Source organism: Pogoniulus pusillus, chromosome 10 (assembly GCF_015220805.1).
Source record: "Pogoniulus pusillus isolate bPogPus1 chromosome 10, bPogPus1.pri, whole genome shotgun sequence".
Lineage (NCBI taxonomy): Eukaryota > Metazoa > Chordata > Aves > Piciformes > Lybiidae > Pogoniulus > Pogoniulus pusillus.
Genome location: NC_087273.1, coordinates 12,156,271 through 12,183,352, shown reverse-complemented (window position 1 = coordinate 12,183,352; position 27,082 = coordinate 12,156,271). Strand labels below are relative to the sequence as shown.

General features: G+C 44.9%; 1 protein-coding gene and 1 long non-coding RNA gene across 2 annotated transcripts in view; both read right to left on the bottom strand.

Annotated features, from left to right (window-relative positions):
* The window catches only part of FGF2 (fibroblast growth factor 2), a 30,492-nt gene extending 16,514 nt beyond the window's left edge, over positions 1–13,978 (bottom strand). The window contains exon 1 of the mRNA XM_064149957.1: positions 13,731–13,978. Within this exon, the coding sequence (XP_064006027.1) occupies positions 13,731–13,905 (175 nt within the window). The 5' untranslated portion in view covers positions 13,906–13,978. The remainder of the gene's footprint in view (positions 1–13,730) is intronic.
* Positions 13,979–15,114: 1,136 nt separating this feature from the next.
* Positions 15,115–24,762, bottom strand: LOC135178752 (uncharacterized). The gene is made up of 3 exons (XR_010303722.1): positions 24,690–24,762; positions 16,744–16,934; positions 15,115–15,499 (listed from the first exon to the last, which is right to left on the bottom strand). It is a non-coding gene; the product is annotated as an uncharacterized LOC135178752 (long non-coding RNA).
* Between the last annotated feature and the right edge of the window lie 2,320 nt (positions 24,763–27,082).

The following is a 27,082-nucleotide window of genomic DNA, read 5'->3' as shown; positions in this document are numbered from 1 at the left end:
AGAAATCAAGAACTATTTCAAGCCCTGCTCTCACTGACATACAGCTGCTTTATTCGCACTAAGGCATTAACAGCACACCTCTCACTCAGTTTATGTACCTCCTGAAAAATCCCAGGCTGCACGTCTCTGGATCAATGACTAGTGTTACTCCAGGCTCTGCTGTGGAAAAGCTAAAGCCCAGCCAAAGGCTCAGGGCCCAACTCCAACATATTTGCAGAGGCCCCATAAGGAAACTCCTTCCATGAGGCCCCCGAACGACACTGTGCTGAGGCTACTGCGCCAGCTCCCCGTCACCTCCATGCCCACAGCAAAGAACAAAGCAGCAACTATTTTGTAAACTCACTGCTACAGAGGTGGATCACTTCTGGAGGGATCATGTCCCAGAAATGCAAGCAGGTTCCTAAGAGAAGGGAAACCAGCACAAGGCTTTGCTAAATGCAACACCCTACGGCCCAGCTCCCACTCCCATATAGCCTAGGGCTGAAGTTGGCCAATTCCTTCATGCTTGGGGGCAATGTCTATTCCCAGCCAGGTGTCCGAGCAAGACACAGAGCTGGGCGGGCTTGCTCCACATCTAACATCATAAACCCTCCCAAACCCAAGGGCTGGCCCATCAAATATACACATGTGTGCACACACAGAGATTAACACCCCCATTTTAGCCTCTTAGCATTTCCAGAGCCAAAGCTGTCTGCTGGGTCAGCTCCAAACTCCAGCCCAGGAGCTGATGATGCCTACCGGAACTTATCTCTAAGATTCAGAACTATCTTTGGCTCACTCTCTCCCACATCTAGTCTGTGATGCTTTTTGGTATGTCTTTCTCAAAGCCCTATTAAGCATATGAACATCTTCCACTGACTGATAAATTGCTAAGTGGCATCCCCAGTCTCATGACTGCAAATGCAAGTCTAGCTCTTTGCTTGCTTTTGTATGCTCCCCAGGAAACCACTGTGCTGCTTCAGAGCTGCTGAAGTACACACTGCCTAAAACCTGCACCACACCTCGGGGTGGGGGGCAGGGGGAAGGACAAAGACTGGAGAAACAGCAAGCCAATCGTAGCAGAAGAGGTGGTCTTTTAATAAACAAAAACCACAGAACTGCAACAAAAACAATCAAGCAAATGAAGTGTCACACTGAGAAACAGTGAGTCACGCTCCCATACAAAGGCTCATTTCTTTGCTCTTGCATGACAACATTCTAAGTGTATCTTTTTCCTTTTTGCCAGCCAGAGGCATAAAACCACTCACAGACAGAGCTAAGGTTTTTAAAATGTAAACATCTACAACAAAAATACAGACTTCTGAAACACGAACACTTGCAAAAGTTCCGGTCACACTCAGGAGTAAATCCAAGGCTTTAAGTACAACAGCAACTTGTGTAACTGTTTAAGTATCAACCTGCTAAGTCGACCAGGCTGATGTGGACAGTCACTGGCTTTAAGAGTCTTCATCTTTTCAAGCAGTACAACTACTGAACACAACTGAAATTATTTCCCTGTTCATGTTCTCCATCTTTTCTCACTTGTAGCTTGCCCTCAATTCCTATAAATACCTAGCTCCAACAGACATACACCCAGCACACTGGGAATCCTGCCTGGGAAATACCAACCACACAACATCTCAAATGCTCTCTGCAGATTTCATACAAAGCACAGTGAATTAATCCTGCAGAAGAAAAATGTCAGAATAATGTGCCATACAACATGCCAGGCAACAGCCTGCCTTAGTGCCCCTTGCCCTATGCGTGGAACATGCACGAATACACTTCTCCCTTTCATATGGCTTGCAAAAGCTGTTTGATTCAACTCTATTAAGTCCTCTAAGGTTAGGAGTGCTGGAGTTTCTGTTTCCTGCTTACAAAGCACAGCTCAGGTGTTCTGTGCTGCCAAGTAAACAGCAATCGATTGCCATTATGTAAAGATTCCAAATACCAGCATCATCTAAAGCGCTTCTGGATCCCTAGCTGGCACGCTGTTTGGGTCTCTGTGTCACTGCAGGTGAGCTCACTGCATCATCTGAAATCAAGAGGGCAAAAACCAAGCAGAAGAAATGACCACCTTTACCAGAGAAGTTCACTCCTTACTGGGTACAGGCAGTGCAGCCTCATCTTCAAGTTATTGATACTTCCACCCCAAATTCTTGATTTACAATGATGTTTGAGAGTTTCCTCAGCAAAACAATGAACACATGATCACACATAGCTTTTAGGCCTGTTCTTAACAAGGCTAAGATAATCCATCTATTTAGCAGTCACTGAAGTAAACAGCAGAATAACCACTTTCAGCTCTTCACCTTTACAACAAAGCTGGTGCAGCTGTTTAGCCAACATCATGATGTCACTGATTAGTATCTGCAGATGCAGAACTTAAGAGTTTCTGCTCTTTATGTTTATTGTGCATTCACTAATCTCTCTGTAACTATGGCCTGGGTTTCATTTGCAGTACAACATACATAGAAACAATCTGAGGCAGTACAACATACATAGAAACAATCTGAGGCAAACCCAAGAACATCACTTCAGAAGACAGAGAAGATGAAATGTATCACTTTTTAAGGTACTTTTAGTGCTCCTTCTTATGTACAACTCACACAGCTGTTCAGCCATACACAGTATTTTAGGGCTGTAACTGATGTCAGAGCAGTAGCAGACTCTATGAAATCAAAAGGCTGCCAGAGCAGTGGTGAGAAAGTGCCAGCCCACGGGCTTTAATAAGCCTTAGTGTCACAGTTGGAAAGGAAAAGCTGGATTTTAGAAATACCAAGAAGGATCAGCAAATAGGATTCCAAGAGAGTCTGAAGCACAATGGTGAAGAAGGAACCGTGCCAAGCACTCAGAGTGCCAGAGATGGCACAGCAGACAGAAGTAGGAAGATATAATCTGCTGATGAGAAGCAGTTCCTATGAATGAAGTTGCCCTGTAAAGTAGATTGCTCTTCAAAAGGTCAGGAGACAGCCACTCTGTTGGTTTTGCATTTCCCCCATCTCCAATACCAGTGAAGTCTTTGCAGAAGTCAACACAGAAGCCAATCAGAATCCATACACATGCACACAGTATTCCACTTGTGCCTGTCCACCTCAGTTACTGCAAGGACAATGCAAAGACAACATAAAGCACGGAGACTTACTGCATCCTCCATCTATTTTATTCCCTTCCAGCAAGCTGTGTCACCACCTTATGTCGACACTTAAATAACGCAGGAGCTGCAGTGAAGAACCACACTGTCAGCCACCGCTGACCCAGCAGCGCAGTGAACCACAGCCTTCACAAAAGGCTTCTCATTTGCCTGTGAATGCAGCCTTGGGTGAGTTCAAGGAGTTCTTCTTTGTACAGAACCAAACGTCCTAACACCCAGAAATAAAATGCACAGTTCGTTTTTAGAGTTTCCTTCTGGTATCTGGGTAACACCCTTCCCTTTCACAACCCTGGCCATTGCTCTGAGGAGGGGAGCAGAACACACCATGGCACCTGGCCTGTACTGGGGAGCCAAACACTTGGGTGTCTTGAAAGGATCCACTGTCTCCTGCAGTGAGAGGCATCAGGTTGTTGTCACTTTCCTGGCTTCCAGTTCTGCAAATGAAAACCCACTGCTTACTCTGAGTATCTTCAAACCATGTTAAGAAGGCACATGAACACTTTCTTGACAACATAAGAAAGACTTCAGAATCTGCAGCTTGGAAGAACCAGACTATTACTAGTACTTACTGTGCTGGTTTAAATCTCCAAACTGCTCCAGCCTTCACTGCAAGAACGTGGTCCCAAAGCATACCATGGCTACAGGCACCAGCAATCGCACTGCCTTGCCTTGTGCCACATCACATCACATCAGCAGACAGGCCAGACACCTCTCACTCCTAACAGCATTCTCTCCAAACACAACATCACAAAGACAAACCTCATCCATGATAGGAGTTTGATCACTGAAATTCAACCTTGGTTTAGACACTTTGCTCTGCTCCTCAGTAACACACAGAAACACCTCAGTCACTGATACTAGCTCACACACCTTGGTTCTTGAAGCAGTAAAGGAAGGAGAAGTTTGAGACTGAAATAAATTGAAACTGGAACAGTTCTGCAGAGCTCTCCAGTTCTAAGGAATTCCTGCATTTCTAAGGACACAAGCATTGTGGGTCTTTTTCCTCAGTTCTCCTGAATAAACTCTGTTACTGTCAGAAAAACATTCACAGTGATGCTGCTAAACACCTGCAAAAATCACAAAATGAATCCTTACACACTCGGAGGCAGGCCACACACATTCAACTGTTCATCTCAGTCGCATCATTACAGCTGGAGAAAGGCAATGAACTGAAACCCTACACTGAATCCCAGGAACTGCTCTGCCTAATGAGTCTGTGCAGCAGGATGCCCTAGGTGACAGGTTCTCCCCACACACCCTTTATACGATGCTCACTGGCTGCTTCTCCATGCTCTCATTTTTCAATTCATCTCTGCTGCTGCAGGTACCAACAGCACCTAGTGGAGTATTACACAAAAGAGCTCAGAAGTCTCAGTCTGGTCTGTTCCACTCAGACCTGTGGGACTGCATGAACCTTCATTGTAATAAGGTCTTAGAATTACTATTCCAACCTCTACATGTATCTTAGCCTGCATTTTAGTAGAGAAGATGCTTCAGGACACACCACTGTGTGATAGGCAGTGACAACGGCAAGGTGCCTCTGGAGGAGGGCAGCTCCTGTCCCTCTATGTCTTTTAGCAGCGGAGACCTTCACATCAGCTGAAGTGTCTGACCAAAGCACCCCCCGGCCAGTCACATCTGATAACATGTGATGGTTTGGGAGTTACCCACCCCACACACACTGAAGAAAATCACCCAGACTAGACTCAGACGTCTGGGAATTAAAGAATAAAGCTATATTTACAGCTTAGCACAATTTACAAGCACATATATACAAATTAAAAGTAACACAGAAACACAATACCCCTTCCAGAAACAGTCCCCAGGAGGGCTCCCAACCCAAACCCCCTTTCCCCTCCCTCTTTCCTTCCCTTCAGACATAATCAGATCAACCCACGTATGTCTCACATGATAAATCTGGAGATCTGAGGTGAGATGTCAAAAAAAGGTGGCAAGGAGGCCAGAGGGAAAAAGGGGTTAGGTGGATTAGAGAGTTAGAGGCAGAGTCAGCCACAGAGAGCAGACTGCCAAAAAGAAGGCACAGCCCGGAGTGAAAGCTGAGCAGTGTGTGTGTGAAGTGCCCATCCCATCTATATTTTGACTAGTTGCATTTCTCAGCAGAAGAATGGTCATATACGATACTGCTGGTTTCTATCTTTCTTCTCACAGCTAAGGATTCAATTTCTCTCAGTAAAAATTAGCCTCAAACCAGCACATAAGAGTTTTTGTTGAAACACAGCACTGGGGTGTTGGAAGGGAAGGCAAAGTGGGGATACGTGGATAGAAATACTTGAGATTTGTTCCCAGGATCCAGAAACAGCAAGAAAAGACACAGCCTGTCAAAAAAACCAACCAAACACACACACACAAAAAAAAACAACCACGAAAAAACCCAAAACAAAACAAAAAAAAAAAACCCCATAGTACCAGCCTCAAGAGGTGATACAGTCCCCCAGAAAAGTGTACCAAGCACAGCCACAGATGCCTATGCAGATGAGTATGTTAAATACAAAACTTAATCGGCAAAAACAACCAGAGAGCTACACCACCCCAGAAGGGCAGCAGAATGTCTAAGAGAACATATCAGTCCAGTACAGGTTTGCAGAGAGACAGCAGGCACCATGGGGGTCAGCCTGACAATAGAAAGAGCCAAGAAACAGGTTGCAAATCTTTCCCAGCTGTATGACTGCTACTATCTATCCTTGCTTTTACAAAACATACCACTATGCAGTATTTTGTGGTTGAGAACAGCAGGATTCAGAGTGGCACATTCCAGCTGTAATTGTAATGATTGCTCATTGATGAGATCTGCACCAGACTCCTCACAAGTGAAAGGGCAAGCTGGCAGGCTCCACAAAACAGGAACACAACTTCACCACACTGCCACTACATACGGCTAGTTCCTACTCTGTCCTTTTCTAGTACTCTTAATATCTTTCTCCTTTGAATCACTGGAGCAATGTGGTTTTCAAACTCTAAAAGTCAAACATGAGTGATAAGTTCATACAGAATCACTCAACCAGAAGTACACCACAACAGTTTGGGCAAGACGACCTCCACCCAACTTTGCAGACATCATCTCATTTATACTCTTGGATGATCGTATCAGGTTCCAGTCAGAATCTGGCCCTGCCCTGAACAAACAAAAAACAACACAAGATAATAGTCCTGAAATGCCATCAGACTCTGGTTGCCCTTTAAATATTTTAATTGAGTGATTACAAGGCATGGGAAGGGGCAGAGAGGAACTCAAGTTTACCCAAACACCATCACAAACCAGGCTGCTGAAAGTCACAGAGGAGGAGAGAGCTGCTTTGTTTTGAAATGCACGGCCTTAAGCAGCTACTAATGAAAGGCTGGTCGGCATCCATCAGCACCGAGAGGCAGTTTCTTCACTGACCTTCAGACTCCAAGAGCCATGCCATAAACATTTCAAAGGCCACTTGCTGCATATTCCCAATCCACAGATTTCACTCAAGTGTGTACTTCTGTCAGTAACTCCAGCATTCTCAGGATACTCTTTGCTTCAAAACTGGGCTGCATTAAGGTTGTAACAGAATGATTTGGAGTGGAAGGGACCACCAAAGGTCATCTGGTCCAACTTCCCTTGCAGTGAGCAGGGATATCCTCAACTAGATCAGAGCCCTGTCAAGCCTGACCCTGAGTATCTCAAGATGGGGCCTCAACTACCTCCCTGGGCAACCCGTTCCAGTGTTCCATCACCCTCGTGTTAAAGAACTTGTTTCTCACATCCAATCTAAATCTCCTCTGATTTCAAACCATTGTCCCTCCTCATCCTGTCATTACAGGTCTTTGTAAACAGTCCCTCTGTAGCCTTTTAGTAGCCCCCCTTCGGGTACTGGAAGGCTGCTACTCGATCCCCCTGAAGCCCTCCCTTCTCCAGGCTGAACACCCCCATATCATATCACCTGTTTTGTTTTCACCAGATTACTGCACTAAACGTGCTGCCACCAGGAGTCAAGAAGTTCTGCTGCTCCTAGGGTTATGAACCAGTTCAGCACAATACCTCCCAACAACAGAAGGTCAGTGACCACAGGACAACACTCCCAATGAGTGCCACAACCTAAAATAAACAAAATACGCATTGTTCACACCAGAAGTTATGGATGGATTCATGATTTAGGTCAAACTGCATGAACGAATGAGGAAGTATTAGAGAAGTCATTTTCTGGGGAATAAAAAGGAAGAAAAACATTTTAAGAAAATGTTGATCTTGGAGAAAAGCTTTCAAAGAAAGCCCTGTTACAGCTCTATCACTCCACTGTGCAAACAACTTCTAGTATAAAGAGTAATTATTCACTGGTTTCTCTAACACTGCTTTCCATGTACGTAGTCCAGGGGAGCTGGGGAATGCTTACAGAAACAAACCACCACCAAAATGATTAGGATTTAAAATTCATACTGAGACCTTAATTAAAGGACAATTAAACAGAATTCTGCCCTTAAAAAAATGCAGTGGAGCTGGTCCCCTTCCTTCTAGAAAATACAACGGGCGTGGAAAACACAATTCCATGGAAACTGAGCATGAGGAGAAGGTTATTTTCCAGGTTTTATCTTCAAGGATCTTTTGATGTTACTATCTGTTAATTCTACTGCCAAAACCAAGCCTGCACTTCTTGCCCATTCCACTGCCTGTGCTCTTGGCAGGTCTCTTACTTTTATTATAGAGTTCAGAACCCAAAGCTGCTCTTACTAGAGGAAATGGATCTAAACAACTTTTAAAAGTCTTTAGTAATATATAAACTATATATGTACACACACATATAAAGTTATATTCCATATAACTTATATAACTTTTAAAAGGAAAAAAAAAAAAAAACCCAGAAAAGCCCAAACCCAGGAGTTTTAACTAAGTGTAATTCAGTCTGCTCATCTAGCATGTCAAAGGAATTTGTATCTTGCAAAATTATTACTAACAGTTGACCTTCCCGTGGAATGTTTTAATATGTATCTCTACCTTTTCTTAGAACCAGCTCCACAACTTTGCCAGGCAAATTAATACCATGAGCAGCCCCCTGATCTCCTCATCTCAATGAGCAATTCAGGACTAGGCAGCTCCACTTTATCAACGTGTCAAAATGTCCCAGAGTCTTCCTTCTGGCTTCACTAAATGTCATTCATGTGTTGCTGCAGTTTTCACCACAAGCTTCAACTGTCCACTTTTACATGCATCTGCATTTATGTGACTGTCTTCACAATTTCAGTCTATACTGACAAACTATGACACATTATCTGAATTGGTCTTCTTTATTCAGCTATGGCTGTGCAGCAGGAGTTTGACTCTTTGTCCTGTGAACAAGAACACAGACATACCTACAAGGGCTCCTCATTTCTAAAGCCTGGGACAAGACGATTTAAGGGCTAAATCCTGCCCTCTAGTGTGCCCGTGGATGATGGTGCCCAGGGAAACTTCCACGCTTCCAAAAGCCCCTTCCAAACAGGGCAGAAATCAGCTGGGAGAGACAGGATAGTTCACTGCCCACTGGAGACATCTTGTATTTGCCTTATTCCATCTTCAAACTGTACCTGCTACTCAGTCACACACTTTTGCGGTGGGTGAGACTCACTAAATTCTGGGCAAGAGGAGATGACAACGATGACAGAGGAGAGAGCACCTTCCCCTGAGCAGCACCATTCTTCAGCAAGCCGAGTCAGCAGAGGCCACTCATTTAACTAACACACCCTGCAGGACCCGACCATGCAGAAAGTGGTACGATGATATTCCTGGGACACAGCAGGCAGAAGACACAAAGAAAGCACACTCACAACCTTTTTCCATGGGGGATGTCTGCTACCTCATTCCCTAAACCCAGCCACATCCAAGAGCCGGGAGGAATTCCTGCAGTGAGTGTGTCACAAAGCACGAGTGGTTGGCAAACCAGTTAAGGTCTGTGCAATAGATCAGAAGTAATGCGAAAAGAGCCTGCAGAAGGACTTGGGCAGAAGTAAGGCATTCAGACGTCTAGGGCCAGGTTTTAAACTGGGGCGGGGGGAAAAAGAGTCAATCTCATCTGGTGCTAAGACTTGGAACAGGACACTCTGTCAGCAGCTCTGGCCGTGCCTGTGGGACACCAAAATGCAAGTCCCAGATAATTTACATACCTATTAAAAAATTACACACCAGGGACTGAGCCTTCATACTAAACCACTTGGTGACATGTGCTCAACTTTTTCTTTCTGAGGATGGCAGTCTTCTTCCATTCACTCAAACAAGGATCAGATTTCTGCCCTCCTGACTAAGCTGGCATGGTCTAGGAGTCGGCACACACTGCTATACAGTCTTTTAAACCGTGTAATCATTTAAATGTTGTCTATGACACAAGTGAAAACCAGAACATGAACAACTACCTATGAAAGGAACTTATATTAAGAAGGATTTTTTCCTGGCCCAGTATTAGCAGATTTCACATTTTCTTGAGGAATTTGTGGAAGAGTAACCAGCTACTGAGCAGGAACGGATTCAAACAGCTACAGGGTCGATAAAAGCTCAGGCTGTTGAATCCTTTCCGAGCAGTAGGCAGGAGCCTTGTCACCTCATTAACAAGACAAGAACGGCTCTGGATTCCTTGGTTTATGTTCACCATGAAATAAAGCTGCTTGAGAAATTATGGAAATCTATAAATGCCAACCATTCCTCAGGGAGGGAAACTGTGAAGGGAACAAGCTGTGCTATTAGGCGTTTTCTAGAATGCATGGAGAAGCGCTCCCTTTCCATTCCCCCCGCTTCTCCCCTTCACCAGCACTGTGGCCTCTTCGAGGCAAACACCTCCAGAGAGTGTCTAAAAATCTCTCCAAAAAAGACTGAGCTCTAAGTACGTTTTCCAGGGCATTAATCAAAAGCTGTTCAACAACAACAAGAGACAGACAAAGCTCTAAGCGCCTTCTGTTTCTTGTTTGTCTGAAATGTACCCCTGCAAAGGGAAAAACACCCAAGAGAAGTCCCCAGGGTGCGTCCAGAGGGGCACCTCACTGAAGTCACTGCACAACACACATCAGATGTGGCAATATCGACCACGTAAGACGTATTGTCTCATTTTTCAGTTGTCTGAATCATATGATTCCAATCCCCCCGCGCACAGTATGTCACCTTCCATTCCCAGTTTCACTAATGACACAGTTATGAATAAAGCAAGGTGAATGGGCTGACTGTAAACCAGTCAAAACTCAGTGCCATGACATAAAACAGGCTGGGTACTCTAAACAAGGCGTCCCTTAGTGCTACACACAGAAGCAAGGGGGTGCAAAAAAAAGGGTATGGATCACAGAGATTTGTTCATAATATTAGACTGTGGTCTCAAATATAAAGGGATAGTCATTTGCCTTCTAAAACAAGCACTTCCTTTAAAAGTAAAAATGAGGATGTGCTAATCAAATGCTATGTTGTATGATTAATTCATAAGAATAGCAGCTACCACAAGAATCTTTCCTAACTGCCCTTTAATGAGTTTCATAAACCAAATTCGCTGCTGCCATTATGCTTCTTTACTCAAAACCACCTTTACAAAGCCTTCTACTTAACTAAGAAAAACACAACGCCTAACTGCCTAACTTGCAGTGCATGTTTTCTTCACTGATTTCTCTCTTAAAAGTCTTCTCACGTTGACCAAGATTTATTACCATCTGCCATGCCAACGTGACCTGCCGGGCATAGCACAAGATTTCACAGAGACTTCCAGAGAGCAGCACTCACCAGGTCAGAGTTCAGCATGGTGCAGATTCGTATCCAATGACGTACTTACAACAAAGATGCTAAGGCTGTGAACCGTGTAACACCACAGCAATGTGCCTCACTGAGGCTTCAAGCACTCATTTCCCTACTCCTCAGAAGTAAAGTTCTTCCAAGGGGGGGGGGGGGGGGGGGGGGGGGGGAGGCAAATACAAAACAAAAAGCTGATACAGAAAAAAAGAGAGCACGACAGGAAGGGACAAGGGAGCAGGTCAGGCACAGTGGCACTCCTGTGCCTCAGTGCACTTGTTGCAAGTTAATCCCACCAGCTCTCCTACATACAAATTGGTTTTTTAAAGGAGGTTTTGGCAAATGACTGTAGTGACAAAGTGATGGGTACCTGTGGAGTGCCCCAGCAGCTGACTTTCTGCAGCACGGGGCAGAGGCCATGGCAGTCATTTTTAACTCAGGTTTTCCTTTACCTGTTGCTGCCATTCGCTCAAGAGGAAAAAGGGTAGGAAAAGAGAGAGGCAAATGCTAAAGGAAAGGGGAAAACACACTGGTGATCAGACAGTACTGAAGAGGTACTTCAGGGAAGGAAATGTACTGAGGCAAAACAGAGAGTCAGAAAGAAATGACGGCAAAAATAAAACTATGGAGGAAAAGAGACAAATCTGAAAGAAAAAGACTATGGCAGCACCACCAGCCCCAGAAAGATTTTCAAACATAATTCACTACCAGAAAAACAGCATTAAAAATCAGTTCTAAAATCCCTAGCGTTGATACGGCTTAAGAGAAGAGAAACCACACATTGGGTGGACTCAAAATTTTTTTGTCAAACTAGCACTGGGTTTCCTGGCAAAATAATGAAGGCAGGCAGGAGAGGGAGAAGATGATTATGTGGGAGCTCTAGATAAAAAAGCAAGGATGAATGCCACAACCATGCAGGGCAGCTTGGCCCAGCCAAGGGAGCACAGCACAGCGCACACCGCTGCAAACATTTCTGACCACACCAGCTGAGCGCTGAGACAGGAACCAGCCAGCCATGGCCATGTCTGCAGAGCCAGCTTCGGCCTTCTGCAGCCTCAACTCCGCTTCACCTCTCTCCGCAGCGACTCTCCAGCATATTTTCACAGCCACTTCTAAGGGCAAAATGGCATATTTGAAGAACTAGTGAGACTTACTTCCTGTAACAATTCCTAAATTCCCCAAACCCAAAAGGCTAAAGCAAGCTGAACATATTACTGCACACTTCCCAGCACAGACAACCAACTGCTATGTGTAAAAACCAAACCGCTTGTCCATACAGTAAATTAATGCTCTGCTTTAGGCATCTACATTTGTAAAGTCCAAATGCTCTGTATTTGGCAATAAATATATTTTCTTGCTACTCTCACAATATCAACTACCCTTCTCTTTAAACCAGTGTCTGGGAAAGAGAGAAATGCAAATGTGTAGGATCAAGCCTGAAAGATTTCTACTGCTCTTCCTGCTAATACAAACCAGCCTCATAAGGGGTGCTAACTTCCCTCATACATACTGTTCCAAACCCATCTTCAGTTGATCATGTTTACAGTATTTCTACCAGAGTTACAAAACAGAACAACCCCAAACTGAAGCCCAGCTTGGCAATACTGTTACTCAGGAACACTCTCAGTACCTCTGTGGAAGTACTGCCAGAGCTTTAGCGACTGGTGAACATTCTAAGTGGAAAGCAGCACTAAGAACCTTTGGTCTGTCTGCTCACCTTCCTCTCCTCTTGATCTTCTGACTTTAGACCCATCTGTGAATCACTCTAAGCACAGGTGCAAAGCACACAGAGAATCACAGTAAGACATTTCACCTGCTCCTTATGCCAAACACCTGCAGGCAGGCCACTGTCTGGACCAGGTGCACACGTTATATAACAGCAGATCTTCTCAAACCGGGAACTGCGTGGAGACCATCTACCTGTCAGGCAGCAACAACTTATACTCAATCTGAAAGTAATACAGGTATTTAAAAGTTTGCTGCTAGCCCTACAGAAACTCCACACTGAATATCTTCAATATACTCCGAGGTCTGCAAAAAGCCATCTTGTTCTCGGGACACAGAACAGCCTGTGTTTGTAACAGCAACCTGCTCCCTGAGAGCCTGCCTGTCACAAGGCAGGCACCAGGCATCGCCACAAACTCTCGGACCGCACCAGCCGCTGAGCCCACAAGCTGTGTGCCCAGCTCAGGAGCCTCTTCCTCTCTCCAAAGATGAGGTATCAGGGGGCAAACTGCTCCCGTGTGATTCTGCCGGAACCCGTAGGTTTTACCTGTATTTTATCCATCCTGAACTAACTGTAAATTCCAAACAACAAACCAGAATATGCAACATTTTAAGTCAAAAAGGTGTTCTGACAGTACTTTGTTCTGAACCCTGCTCCCCTGCACCAAACAAGGCCTGTGTTCCTTGGCGTGCCTGCATGCCAAGGGTAATCCTTCATGAGGACTTACCCACCCTAGGAAACAAACCCCAACCTTCTTTCTACCATCACACACGTGCTACTACGGCCACCTGAGAGCCATGCAAACAAACCTTCAAGCACGTAGGCAAACCCCGGCACGTGTGAGAGGCTCTGGCCTGCAGCAGGTTGAATGAGGAGACGCCCACAGGAGTTTGCACCGTGAGAGTCACCGGTGCCGACGCGGTACCCGGCGGCGGGAGCCAGCAACATGCGCTACAGGTACACATGTATGAGCCACACACCGCGTACACACACGTTTGTTCACACAGGGACATATGCACTTTCATGCCACTTTGTGAGAGAAGCTCTGAGCTGCAGCTGGGCGGCAGAACCGCGGAGGCGCCGGCCCCTCTCGGCAGCCCCGCTGCCCCGGGCGAGAAGCTGCCCAGCCGGGCGCGGCCCCGCAGGACACTCACTGTGGGGATCGCTCTTCTCCCGGACGCCGTCCACCCTGCCGTCGGGGTTGATGCGCAGGAAGAAGCCGCCGTTCTTGCAGTAGAGCCGCTTGGGGTCCTTGAAGTGCCCGGGGGGGAACGCTCCACTGCCTCCGTCGTCGGGCAGCGTCGTGATGCTCCCCGCCGCAGCCGCCATGCGCCGGGCCCCGCCGGCGCCCCGGCGGCCCGGGACTCCGTCACGGCCTCTCGCCGCCAGCCCCGGGCGGCCCCGTCCCCTGCCGCGGCCGTCCAGCCTCGCCTCGCAGCCGTCCGCCCGCTCCGGTCCTTTGCCCTGCCGGTTCCGCTGCCCGGCGCTACCAGGAGTCCGGTGCCGTCCAGTCCGCGGGAGCTGCGCAACGACGCTGCCGGCCGGCGGGAGGAGGGCTGACAGAACATCCGAGCACGCCGGGGACGGGCTCCTCGGCAGCACCGGGCTGCCCCCGCCCCGCCCCCGACCGCCTCCGCTCCGATCCGGGGGCCGCTCCCGGCCGCAGGCAGGGGAGCCGGTGGTGAAGCGGCCCGAAGGGCAGCAGGTCCCGGGCAGCCCAAGCTGCGCGGTGAGGTTCCGCTCTGTGCGAGCGCGGCGATGTTGCGCATCGGCTTCCGCCGCCGGACGCTCCCGCAGCTCTGGAAGCGGGATGCAGAAAACGCGCCCGACCCAAGGACATCTCTAACTCTGCGAGTAAAGTAACGGGGGCATTATTTTACAGCAGAAGGAGTTACATGGCCTTTGCACTCTTCAGTCCTACCACTATCGAACTGTTAAAACCTGTTGACCTGTTAAAGCCCAAGTGGCAATTACTGCATTTACCAGAGAGAAGCTAGCTCTGTTCCCATTCGACAGTAGCAAACACATCAGCTGGTATGTACAAAGGACAACATGTGAAAGCCCTGGCACCAGCCTTCCAACAGCAGTACCAATGATTCTCAAATACACCGTTTATAACGCGTATCAGCCCAGCAAACACGTTCTATGCTCGAAGCCGACAACTAAATGGGATGAAAAGGTTGTTTCCAAATCTATGCTTTGCTCCTCATTATCTCCTATCTAGCAGCAGGCTGTTCATGCTTGTACTTTGGGAAGCATTCCAACCCAAAGGCAGCAGAAGCAGCCCAGGAAAATCCCAACTGGAACAGGCAACAGTGGTCTTGTCATGTCATAGAGCCAACAAACAGCAACCCCTACGAAGAAACCAACCCACACACTAAGTCAGGCTGTCCAGCGTACATTGTTTGTAATGTGCAAAGGAATTTTGTTGCCGGACAACTTCCCGTCCCAGCTCTGACCCCTCACAAGCCATACACTGTAATTCTTTACCAGAATCAGTGGCAGTTAACGCTGCTTCCCACACCCTCACTCCAGAGGTTTAATGATGAACAGAGGAGGCAAGAGTATGGCTCGGCATGGCACGGCCCAGGGCAGGCGCAGGTTTAACCCCGTGTCAGACAGCCACTCCCGCATAGCGCTGCGGGCACGGACAACTGTCAAGGTACCACTATTATTCTCCATAAGCGAGGATTTCAGCTTCATCGTTCTTGAGAGTCCCCCTTCTCTTTATGTTTTCCAGCTTCCTGCTGCCTGTCTGCTTATCTTTCTGCTACTTCTTCTGGAAATGTCACTGTTATCACTGTACCTGAGAGTTTGGGACAGCCACAGCCAACAGCAAAGACCCTCCTCATTTCCTCTTGCTCTTCTGCTACAGAACCTGCATTCCTTGCACTATGGAGTCCTCCAAAGTCCTTGCTTCTTTCTTGGAAGGCAGATTGAAGGGGAGATGGCAGTAGATTCAGACAGATTAAGGATGAAAAGGGTGAAAACATAATTTTTAAACATGTAAGAAGCTTTCATTGAAAACAAACAAAAAACCAAAAAGCTTTTCAAAAGACTAAGCATCCATAGTTCTCTTAACTATTTCTTTAACTCTTGTTTTCCTCTGCACACACAACAGGGTGTTCACAGCTCTCACACATCAAACCCTGAGCAATGGCCTGGGAAATCGTGTTTTGGCACCTTGTAGGTTAGTGTTCCAATCCTCTGTGAAGTGGGCCATGGCCACTAGTGGCCCTGGTACTCAAGAACTGCTCCACAGGAGCACAGCTATGGCCAGCCCTGTCACCAGCTTAAACACAGGACAGGACCTTGACAGTTCTTAGTCTTCTATGCCTTGGCCTCCATGATGGCACCCAGCCCAATGGGGGCAGGGTGGGTAAGGTAATCACCTCGACATCTTTATCAGATGATCTCTTAAAACCCTGTGCAGCTCTAAGTGGCTACCAGTAAAATTAGGGAGTTTTAAGAGCTCTTTAGAAGCTTGTTACTGAAGCTTCTATCTGTGAGGCCTAGAACTAAAAGACAAGAGAGCTAATGTGAAAGGTCATCTTCCCTAAGCTCTCTGTGCTTGCCTCAAGGCCTGCCAATTTTCTTAATTAAAAAAAAAGTATTTTCCTTTCTCTTCTTCAAATGTGAAACATGCCAGGGTTTATTTTCTCCATTCTACTTTCTTTTGCACTTCAGCCTCTTAATATGGTCATTAATGTTCCTTTGAATATCAACTAAAGCAATTTTGGCAGTAGCATTTTCCCATCTTTTGGCCTTGCCCATGTTATCCCTACCACCACCCTTCCTCAGCTGAGATCCTACACACAATTACACCCATACAGCAACTTCCCCTCCACCCAACCATTAATTATCCTTGCTTCCAACCCCCTTCGTAAGTCTTCTACCAACCTGCTTAAAACATACTCCATGTTAAAATGCCTTAACTGTACCTTTCCCTTTAAATAAAAAAATCTTTTTCCCCATCAGAAATCCCACCAGAGGATCCCACAAATTCTCTATCCTCTTCCATTTATATGAATCACCTTTTTGTCTTGCATTGTTTTGTAACCAGACAGATTTTTTATTAGAATCAGAGAATTGTCAAATATCTCCAGTTGGAAGGGATCCATAAGGATTATCAAGTCCAACACCCTCCTCCTCATGGGAATAACTTACCTCTTGAAAAGAAAAACCTGGTTCATGCAGTGCTGTTCTTGCAGTCAGGGTCACATTCAACACGAGGCACTTCCCAAAGAAGATAAACAGCCCATTCCAATGGCAGATAGCCGTGGACCGTCTGTATGCCCAAACATCATCTTTACTCAACATATAATGATTACGTTTCAGAAGCATTGTACTCAGAACACCTGAGAAAGCAAACAAGCAAAACCAAATCTAACACATATTGTCAGTCTGACTACAGAAAACCCTGGAAAGATTGAAGTAATTTTGGAGATGTTTCAAATCAGGAATAATGAATTTTCATCAGTTTTCAATTTTTAATTCCAGGTGCAAAAATCTAGCCTACAATTTTCCCAGACTTTCCAGCAGTTACTACTACAAATCCTGCTGTACAACCACTCCAGAAGATTTCAATCCTCTTTTGTGGAAGCTGGTTTGAGAGTGTTTTCAGTCATCTACCATTGATGGTTTGCTAAGGCCGTGTCTCCAGGGGACGTTTGGTCATGCAGATTATCATGGTATTTGAAGAACGTGCTAAATTGATCCGCCTGATCAACTACAAAATTAAAACAAAAAGCCTTTCAAAAGGGATTTTCCAAGCTGTTTTTGAAAGGCAATTACAGCTATAGGAAAGCAACAGCACATAGAAACACCTTGGCTCATGCATCTTCCCGCCCCTATGACATACTAGCAGGTGGTCTGTATTGCTAGGGCAGCAGGAATGATTCCAGCTATTAGAAATATAACATCAGCCCCAGGATTCCAGTCCATCACAGCACTTCTTGATTCTCTTGGCTTTCTTAGTTTCCCAATCTCGCTCTTTGGTGTATATCCAAGTAATGATTAGCCAGAAAGAGATGTTGAGTCTCTTTTCAAGTTTTTCCTGTGTTGTCTAGCACTCAGCTAGCAGTGGAAAAACCTCATCAGCACGTATCGATGCTGAATGCCTCCCACCAAATTCTCAGACCTTCCCATGTCAAAGTCAGTGTTCTCTGCAGAGTTCATGGCCAAATCTTCCATAAGTGTCTTTAACTCTGGTGTTGCACAGGCCCACAGTCTGGCTTTGGTTTGCAGGGACTCAGAAACTGCCAGCCAGTAGCAGGGAGTGCCAAGTCTCATCTGGAGAAGGGCATAGCCTCTGTCTCTCCTGCCTTCATGCAGTGCCTCAGCTAGGATAAGCCTCACGCTCTCCTCTCAATGTCTATCTGTGCTGTACCACACACCCTCTCCCCAGTCTCAAGAAACCTTATACACAGGCAAGATATAGCTAGACTTCTCTGACGGGGAGTTGCAGTTCTTATTCAGTTTTAGTTGGTTAATCCTGGAAGGCTGCTTCTTCCTCTGAAAAACTCTGTGGGAAGAGGGGCTTACAAAGTAAGAGGAAGAAGTGAGTTGTACTCTCTGAAGTTGTTCTTTTGTGAAGAATAGAGTTGTGCTAGGACAAGAAAGGAGAAAGAGCATTCTCCTTCTGTTTTTCTTCTAACGTCCTGGGTGTTACAATTCTGTGTTCCAGATGTATCCCCCGGCTCAGAAAAATAAATCACAAAATAGGCATGATGTAGATGGCTCTTAACAGATCCACCTCAGCGCTCCCTCCAAGTGGAGGATAATATTCATGTGAAAGAGTGGGTTTTGTGCAGGCAGCCCAGACAGACAGCTGGAGAGATTAAATATTGTGTCTTAATCTTTCAGTGAATTATGTATACTTGAGATAACACATTTCTGGGGGGAAAAAAATACTGCCTAACATTAAATATATTTAGTTGCTTCAAAGTCTGAGCAATCTATTCCTCAGAATTCTTAGTTCTTTCACTATCAACAGCTGATAATGATATTCTTGGTCAATATTCATCTGCTTACTCAGGAGCTTTGTATGATGCATACAGTCACAAATCTCTCTGTAACAGACTGCATTTCAGTTCTAAATGTTAGTTGCTGCAGGATTTTTGCTCACCTACTTTGGTAAGGGCAGTTTATGAGGAAAGGTTGGTGTATTTTAAGTATATCTCCATACTATTGAGTATTTGAGAGTCATCTTGTATGGCCACTTTTTAAAAAGATCAGTAACAGAAGTTCAGGTTTTCATTTATCTGATGGAGACTTTATGACACTGACAGCTTCCTTTTTTCCTCCTCATTTTTTTTCCTGGTGCAAATAGTAGAAAGATACCACATCAACAATACAAAAAAAAAATCTCTTCCCTGTTTCAAACCTCTTACAGACTCCGTGCAAGGTCAGAAGAGTACTTTATTCCTGTAAAGCACCAAAGCACACTTGTTTATGTCTCTAAAGTCAAATTTGCTGAATATATGCTTAATAGGAATATGGCCACAGATGGCCAAAACTTTGTTTTGAGTTGTCTTTACAAACGATTGATGTTGGAAACAACAGCCCAGGGTGGCTGAAGATATGAAGACTAACAATGCAGTGAGGCTCAGATTGGAAGTAAATCATATTTGTAATGGTCCAAAATGATTGCACTTGGAATAAGAACTGAACTGTCTACAACTAGTGACAGCTGTTGCAGTTGTACGAGATCTACTAGTGACCTCAGCTTATGGGAAACAAGAAATAGTCTTCTAAGTACAAATATTTATGGAGTTTAGTGTTCAGAATTGGACAAACCACCACTCTTTCTCTCTGTCTAATGTATATACAAACACATATGCACCTCCTTTTTCTGTAGCCACATTACATGGAGTAATACATATAAATTAGCAAAACTACTCCAGATTAAGAAAATAAACAATGTCACTATAAAGACTGATAATATTCATGGGGGGAAAAGGACATTTTTTAATACTCTGAAATCAAACATCATCAAATCAAAGAATTCGAGTCAATATTGGATTACAAAGAAATCCAAATGTATAAATGTAAGAGATTCCTTAGTGGAACAATGATAAAACCACAGTTCATTCTCACAGCATTGAAGGTCATGATTTAGGTGTTTATCTCTCATGATCCCATGCTGCTGGAAGGGCAGTGACTGAGCTGCCCTAGTGTGGGCCCACTGTCAAGGCAGTTTAAAGATCTTTATGTTAAGTCAGTTGCCCTCTCAGACGTCCCCAAGTAACTTATCATCTGCTTATGACTCAAGGCACATTTCAGTTTTGTTATGGCGCTAGAGGGTAAAGCAGATGCTCTGGCACTGGAAATGTTTGGCCACACATTAAGAGATTGTAGGGAAATCTTTCTCCTTATAGCATGGGAGGAAAAGTCAGTGCTTGAGATGCAACCAATGTCGGTCTGTATTGTTGTCACCATTTAAGAAACTCATTGACCCATTACAACATTTAAGAAGCAGATCTCCACATAAACACAGCATAGTTGAGGCTGGAAGGCACCAGTGATCACTTGGTCCAGCCTCCCTACTTGGCAACAAGTCTAACATCAACTACATCAGGTCAAAAGTGGACACAGGTCTCTGTGTTATGCTGCCTAGCAAGTGATCAGGAAATAGTGGAAGATCTGCCGCAGATTCTTCTTTATTCTCTTTTAAACCAGGTTCTTGTCTTATGAGGGTCCTAAGATTCATAAATTCCATGAGGGCTACTTCTGAAATTACTCAGCTGGAAATTTAAATACTGGTGGTAGAGGTGAGGAAAACATCCTGTTCACTGGTATGTTAAAGTACAAGGCCAAACTAACTTTGTGGAGGAATACAGCAAAGACAGATTATTCCCAAGAAACAGGAGTTACCACATCAGGCAGCTTTCATCATTTCACAAGGGCAAGGAGAGATGAGATCAGTGAGACGCTACAAAGGGGGGGAAAAACATTTCTTTTACTACATCATGAATTTAGTTTCTACCAGTTGCTCAACCAAAATCTTGCACTGCATTATTTCTGTAGAATATTTTAGCTGGTAGGTAGAAAACAGCAAGAATGAAAAACTAAACCCAAAGCCCTCTCTCTTGGTTACAATCTGTACCAATAGCTTTCCAGGAGGCATGTCACAACAACTCTCCCATTTGTTTTCTCTTTGTTTCAGGATGGTTTCCATGGATCCCCAAACCTAGGCCCCACCGAAAGGCTCCTCAGAGCATAAGGCCTTGTAGCAGCAGGTCACAGACCAAGCATCACATGCAGGACACAAAATTCCAGTAGCACAAACAACACAATAAACCTGTTGTAAATACAGCTTGCTGTCAAGGATATCAGCACACTAGGGTTTGAGAAAGGAGAGACAGGGCCTGGAACACTATTAGAAGTGTGAATAAATTACACAGTCCCTTGTGTTGGATTAGCTTTAGTTCTGGGGAGGCAGAACTATGCCAAAAGAGTGTTAGGCTGCATATAGTGCTGGAGTGGATTTAGCTATTATTGCTCCACCACACCCCAGTGCCTCCATCCATGCAGTAACTAGCTTAGGTGAAGCATTTTCTGCAACTCCCCCATTTCTCAGCTCTGATATCATTCCTGTATTTCTTTAAGTTTACCACTCCAGCACACAAACCTACACCTCCTACAACATCTGAAGTTACAAGTACTGTAAGTGCAACTTCAGCCAACTGGCTCTTGTGAAATCTTGTTTGTTTCTTGGAGAGATGCTCAGTGCATTTCTTCATGGTAGTTTAAAAAACTGTAATTTACTGTCTACATGCCAAAATAGAATTTTCTATCTGCCAAATAATGACTTTCCCAACACTGTCCAGGCTATCATCTCAGAGCTGACCTGCAATAGCTAACTTCCAAGCATCTGGGAGGTTAAATGTCTCAGTGATCTGTTTTTTCTATGGAAAAGCACTACTCTGTTCATGAGAATCGCTATTTAGTTTACATTTATACTACCCCCTCAGGAAAAACTAGAGAATAAATGCCTGCATAAACCATTCTATTACACCCTCATTAGTTTTATCAAGTGCAGTCTTTCACCAAGCCTACCCCAGAAAGCAACCTGAAGAACAAAGAGTGCTTTGTGTATTACTGTAGGGTCCTTATCCCAGTGACAGTAAACTGATGTTTTGCCACTAGTGTGATAATCACTGTAAAGATATCACTGCTTGCAGATGTGACAGCAGATAATCCAGAACAGGGTAGGAGAAGGACCTGCTCATGCCTGCATGTTAATTTTCTCTCTAGCAGCTGTATTACCTGGTAAAAGACCCTCCGGTGGATGCTAAAGAGCAAATTGCTTTGACACTCATTTGGCCAGCTACTGATCCCTGCTTTGTTCAAGGGCAGCCGCAAATTCAGATGGAATTTGGGCAATCTTCTCACCAGACCTCTGTAATGCTACGACAACACGCATTTTCTGTCTCTTAAAAGGAATGCTGAAGGTGCAAACTCCACATAACAGAGGGGTGAGGGTGAAAAGCAGGAGCTATAGGTGCTGTTACCAACGTGAATGCCTGTTCTGATGCCTTAGTCATCTGTTAGTGTTAATTTATCCAATCTAAACTTCATAAATTCTCTACTGATACCCTAAGAGGGCTATCAGCTGATGATAATGGACGATAATGATAAAGATGGACACATTAGCTTTGCCACAGGCCACAATTACTCTGTGACGTTAGCCCTAAAAGTTGTCCCCAAGACATGGAGTGGCCATAGTAGGGGTCAATGCATGCACGTTAATCAGGGGATTTGACAGTCTTCAGGCAGCAGAAGAATGGAGAAGCTGTATAATCCTCCTCAGACCCAGGAATTAAAACCAGGACACTGAAATAGGCACAGACTCATCTTCCTTTCTCTTGTCTGCCCCACCCTCCACCCCCAGCCTGTCTCGTCTCCTCATCCTTTGTCCCCACCCTGTTCCTTTCCCTTCCTCTGCTGTCAGGCACAGGTTTCTAGCCTGTTTCTAAATCTTTCCCCAGCTGTTCATGCCAAGCTCTGTTCTTTGGAGTACTTTTCCTTTGGATCTCACTATGGCTCCTAGCCATGTGCTCCACAGTTGGGTTTCCTTTCCCCACTTCTTCTTAATCCCTGCCTCCTTTCCTGAAGTTCAAAGCCCGTGTTCTCATTCCCCAGACAACCTTTACAACTTTGTAGCTTAGTTTTTCCATAGACTTTCATTTTCCTTTCCCCAGGCACTTTCCCTCCTCATGATAGCTTTCAACTCTCCATTTCTCTCCCCTAGCAGGGTGGTAGCCTCCAGTCCCATCAGTTCGCCCATAACCATCACACTGGCATGCCTGCCTGTGCAGAACAGGTAATACTGGGCAACCTCCAGCCAACTCTGCTTGGAGCCTTGCTCCTCAGCCCTTTCTTCCCAGCACAAACCACTCCAGGGGACCCAACACTGTCACACACTGTCACATCACTTCAGGCTGCACTGTCCCCAGAATGTGAAGGAGGGGTCAGAAGAAAAGGTAGACTGTTTTGATCTGCTTAATGCCTCCCTGTCAACTATTCTCCAGCCCTCCAGTATAGAAGTTCTAACTGAGGCTATTCTGAAGCCTCTGGACAAGCTAAATGATTATAACAAAATCAGTCACAAGGCTTTCTCTAAAATTTTGTGGAATGGGCAAAAATGTTAACTGATCAGTTTCAAACTTGCATGAATTCCTTTCTATCTCAAAGGTTGAAAAAAACCCAAAACAATCTTTAAAACTCATGCAACTCTTACCACAAAACTCTTATTACAAAACCCTTCATTCTTCTTTACAGAAGATACTATTGCATAGATTGCCCTCAACTGCAACCCATCACAATCTCAAACATCATCTGAGAGTGCTTCACTGGGGGCAAAAATAACAAAACTACACGTGGCTAACTTCTGTGCCAGAAATATTAAGGGCTTTCATTCTGACTAATCACACACCTTGAGTCATTTTAGTCAGTCAACAAGCAGCTTGTGAAAACAAAAAACTCAGGAGGCAAATAGCAATAAAATCCTTCCCCTCAAAGACCAGCAAGGCAAATTGATTGCAATTAATTATATGAATTAATTCAATCATAGAATCATAGAATCAATCACGTTGGAAGAGACCTCCAAGAGCATCCAGTCTAACCTATCCCCCAGCCCTATCCAGTCAGCTAAACCATGGCACCAAGTGCCCCATCCAGGCTTTTCTTGAAGACCTCCAGGGACAGTGCCTCCACCACCTCCCTGGGCAGCCCATTCCAATGCCAAATCACTCTCTCTGCGAAGAACTTCCTCCTAACATCCAGCCTATACCTACCCCGGCACAACTTGAGACTGTGTCCTCTTGTTCTATTGCTGGTTGCCTGGGAGAAGAGACCAACTCCCACCTGGCTACAATGTCCCTTCAGGTAGCTGTAGGCAACAATGAGGTCACCCCTGAGCCTCCTCTTCTCCAGGCTAAACAATCCCAGCTCCCTCAGTCTCTCCTCATAGGGTTTGTGTTCCAGGCCCCTCACCAGCTTTGTTGCCCTTCTCTGGACACGTTCCAGCACCTCAACATCTCTCTTGAATTGAGTGGCCCAGAACTGGACACAGTACTCAAGGTGTGGCCTGACCAGTGCCGAGTACAGGGGAAGAATTACCTCCCTTGTCCTACTGGCCACACTGTTCCTCATGCAGGCCAGGATGCCAATGAAACCAAAGTGGCTGGGTAGCACTTTTAGTACATGTTTGTGGGTATCATATGGATGTATAATAAGGGTACATACAATTGATTGCCCAGGAGTCTATATTTTCAGCTTCATTGGGCATTCTAGGCAAGATGAATGCTGGATTTTAGTTGTTATTTCCATATATAATTGAATTATAATTTTTTTCAGACAAAATAATCTGAGAGTTTTCACATTAAAATGACAGCATCTTATGAATCAAAAACTGGGCTTTGTCATCTAGTGATTCATGTATTTTAAAAAGACCTAATGAATATTGACGGTTCCACTCCTCGGGTTACACATCACACATTATGTCAGTTGCTCCTAATAGGAAGTTGGGGTTTTCTTTTATTAATTTCTTCCCCATTGTTGCATTTCCCACTGTTGTTGTTGAAATACAAACAAATAGGGAGACTCACCTCAGAGATATTAGCCTTTTCGTATGACATCAGTGTGTAGGCTGTGCGAAATCGAGGCCTCGGTTAGTCACTCACACCATCTGTGTGGGCCTGGAGAAAGCAAGATGTAATCTGTCATATGGTGAGCTCTGTGCTGAACAGCAACAATCCCTGCTCAGCTGCCAGTATGAAACAGATCCCTAGAGAGGCTTCAGTCTGCCAGAGCGTGCGCTTGTGGGTGTCAGCTGCTGGGGGTCAGCTCTTCCTCCTGCAACAAGGGAAAACTTTCTGTGTGTCCAGACAGGACTTGGGAGGGTGGTGGCAGTCACTTTCACAGACTAGAGTTTGCTAGCCAAATTGTGGTGGTATTAGGTAGCACTTCAGCATTTCAGAGCCAACATCCTGTCTCATTTTCAGTGACATAAGAAAATTTCCCTTGATTTGAATACAAGAAAGGAGACAGTGATGAAATAATTCCTTTTAGGTTTTAACTTCCCAAAGGAGTAAACCCATTGTGTTCCCTGGCTTCTCTGAAGCTACCACGGTGCTGTTCCTCAAAGCAGGGAAGGCAAGGGTCTATCAGGTAAAGGAAAAGGCTCAATGTGTGGTTATCAGGTCTGCAGAAGTCTCCCTGTATAACAGTGTGTGGAAGGAAGAACAGGACATGCACGGAATGTATCCTCAGGCTACTTCACCTACTTGGTTGGAATTTGTGATGTTACTTTTTAACCACACCCCTCAAGTAGCACCTCTCCACTGGCTTTTTTGGCAGTCATCTCTACGCTTTATTTTTAGTGCTTACAGATGACAATTCCATGAAGGCACTGCAATATTTTCACCTACAGAATCTGCCTGTTCACAAGAAGTGTCAACAAGAGCCTTTATGGCCCTACATCAGATTAGTTCCACTGGTGCTGAAGTCCTGTTGAAAGTGTTTAGTCCCAATGCCTGCCATTACAGGCACTGTAAGATGACACCAATGCCATGCCAATTACTTCCTTTTCATAAGGATTACTTGTGGAGAACACCTTCAAGGATGATTTCTTACTCCAGCCTCTCTTTTGCTGTGATACCAGGTAACCTGAACAGCACTGATAGTTGCTGAGCAACATTCTCCTTCCTTCTGTATACACTTCTTGGACGTTCTTCTTAAATGTGAAGAACTCTGACACTTATTTCCAGATTTAGAATGCCATCTCATGCACAAATTTATTATTGAACACAGTTATTTTTAAGCAATGTAGGTTATTTTCCTAGTAGCCAGCTTCACCACAGACACAAGCATAAATACTTTTCCCAGCTGTGGCTGTGGAATGGAGAACAGAATGGAGCAGTAGAGAACTTGAGTCTTCAACAAACAAGAGACTCTGAGTTTCTGCAGGAGAAATGCAGTCTGTCTTCTCAACCCAGCGGTGAATAGAAGCTTTCAAACATGTTAGGCAGTTGAAAGACAGAAAGAGAAAGAGGCAGAGAGAAAGAGAAAGAGGGAGGGAGAAAGAGAAAGAGGGGGAGAGAAAGAGAAAGAGGGAGAGAGACAAAGAGAGAGAGAGACAAAGAGAGAAAGTGAGAGAAAGAGAAAGAAAGAGAGAGGAGAGAGAAAGAAAGGGAGGGAAGAAGGAAGGGAGGGAGGAAGGTAGGAGAGGATCTCCAAAAATCATCTAGTCCAACCCCCCCTGCAGTAAGCAGATGCATCCTCAATAGATCAAGTTGCCCAGAGCCCTGTCAAACTTCACCTTGACTGTCTCCAGGGATGGGGCCTCAACTGCCTCCCTGGGAAACTTGTTCCACTACCCTCATGTCGATTTTCCTTACACTCTTATCTTCAATATCCACAGCATAACTTTCTAGAGAAATAAATATTCTAAAGTATCTCCATTTTGACTACCATTTAAAAACAATTCATTCCCAGACAACATCTCCCATTCTTTTCAACCTGAACATCAATAAAGCACCCAAGAACTCTAAAACTGGAGTCAATTCAAGCCTCAGTCCAAATCCCTTGCAAGTCTATTGGACTCTTTCCACTGATGATGGTAGGCATTGGTTTTAAGACATTTGAGTTCCCAGCCAGTTCCCACTACATGGCCCTATGCATCACATACATGAAACTGCTTGGATATAACACATGCAGTCAAGGACAACTCAGAAAAGATGTGAAAGGAATACTAATGAAGTGATTTGCCTTAAAAAAAATAAAGTCAATATAATTCATAGCTTTAGTCAGGCTTTTTTTAAGCAATTGTACTTAGCAGGTGGAAGTAATTTTTCAAAAAGAGTAAGAAAAAGGGGCCCCTGAAATGTTATGAAGGGGTGAAAAAACACTTTTAGGCTGCCACATGCCCAAGACAACACCAAACTCGTAGTGGTCTAGAATAAAAAGCTGCAGCATGAATATCGTGTGTTAGGAGGTGACA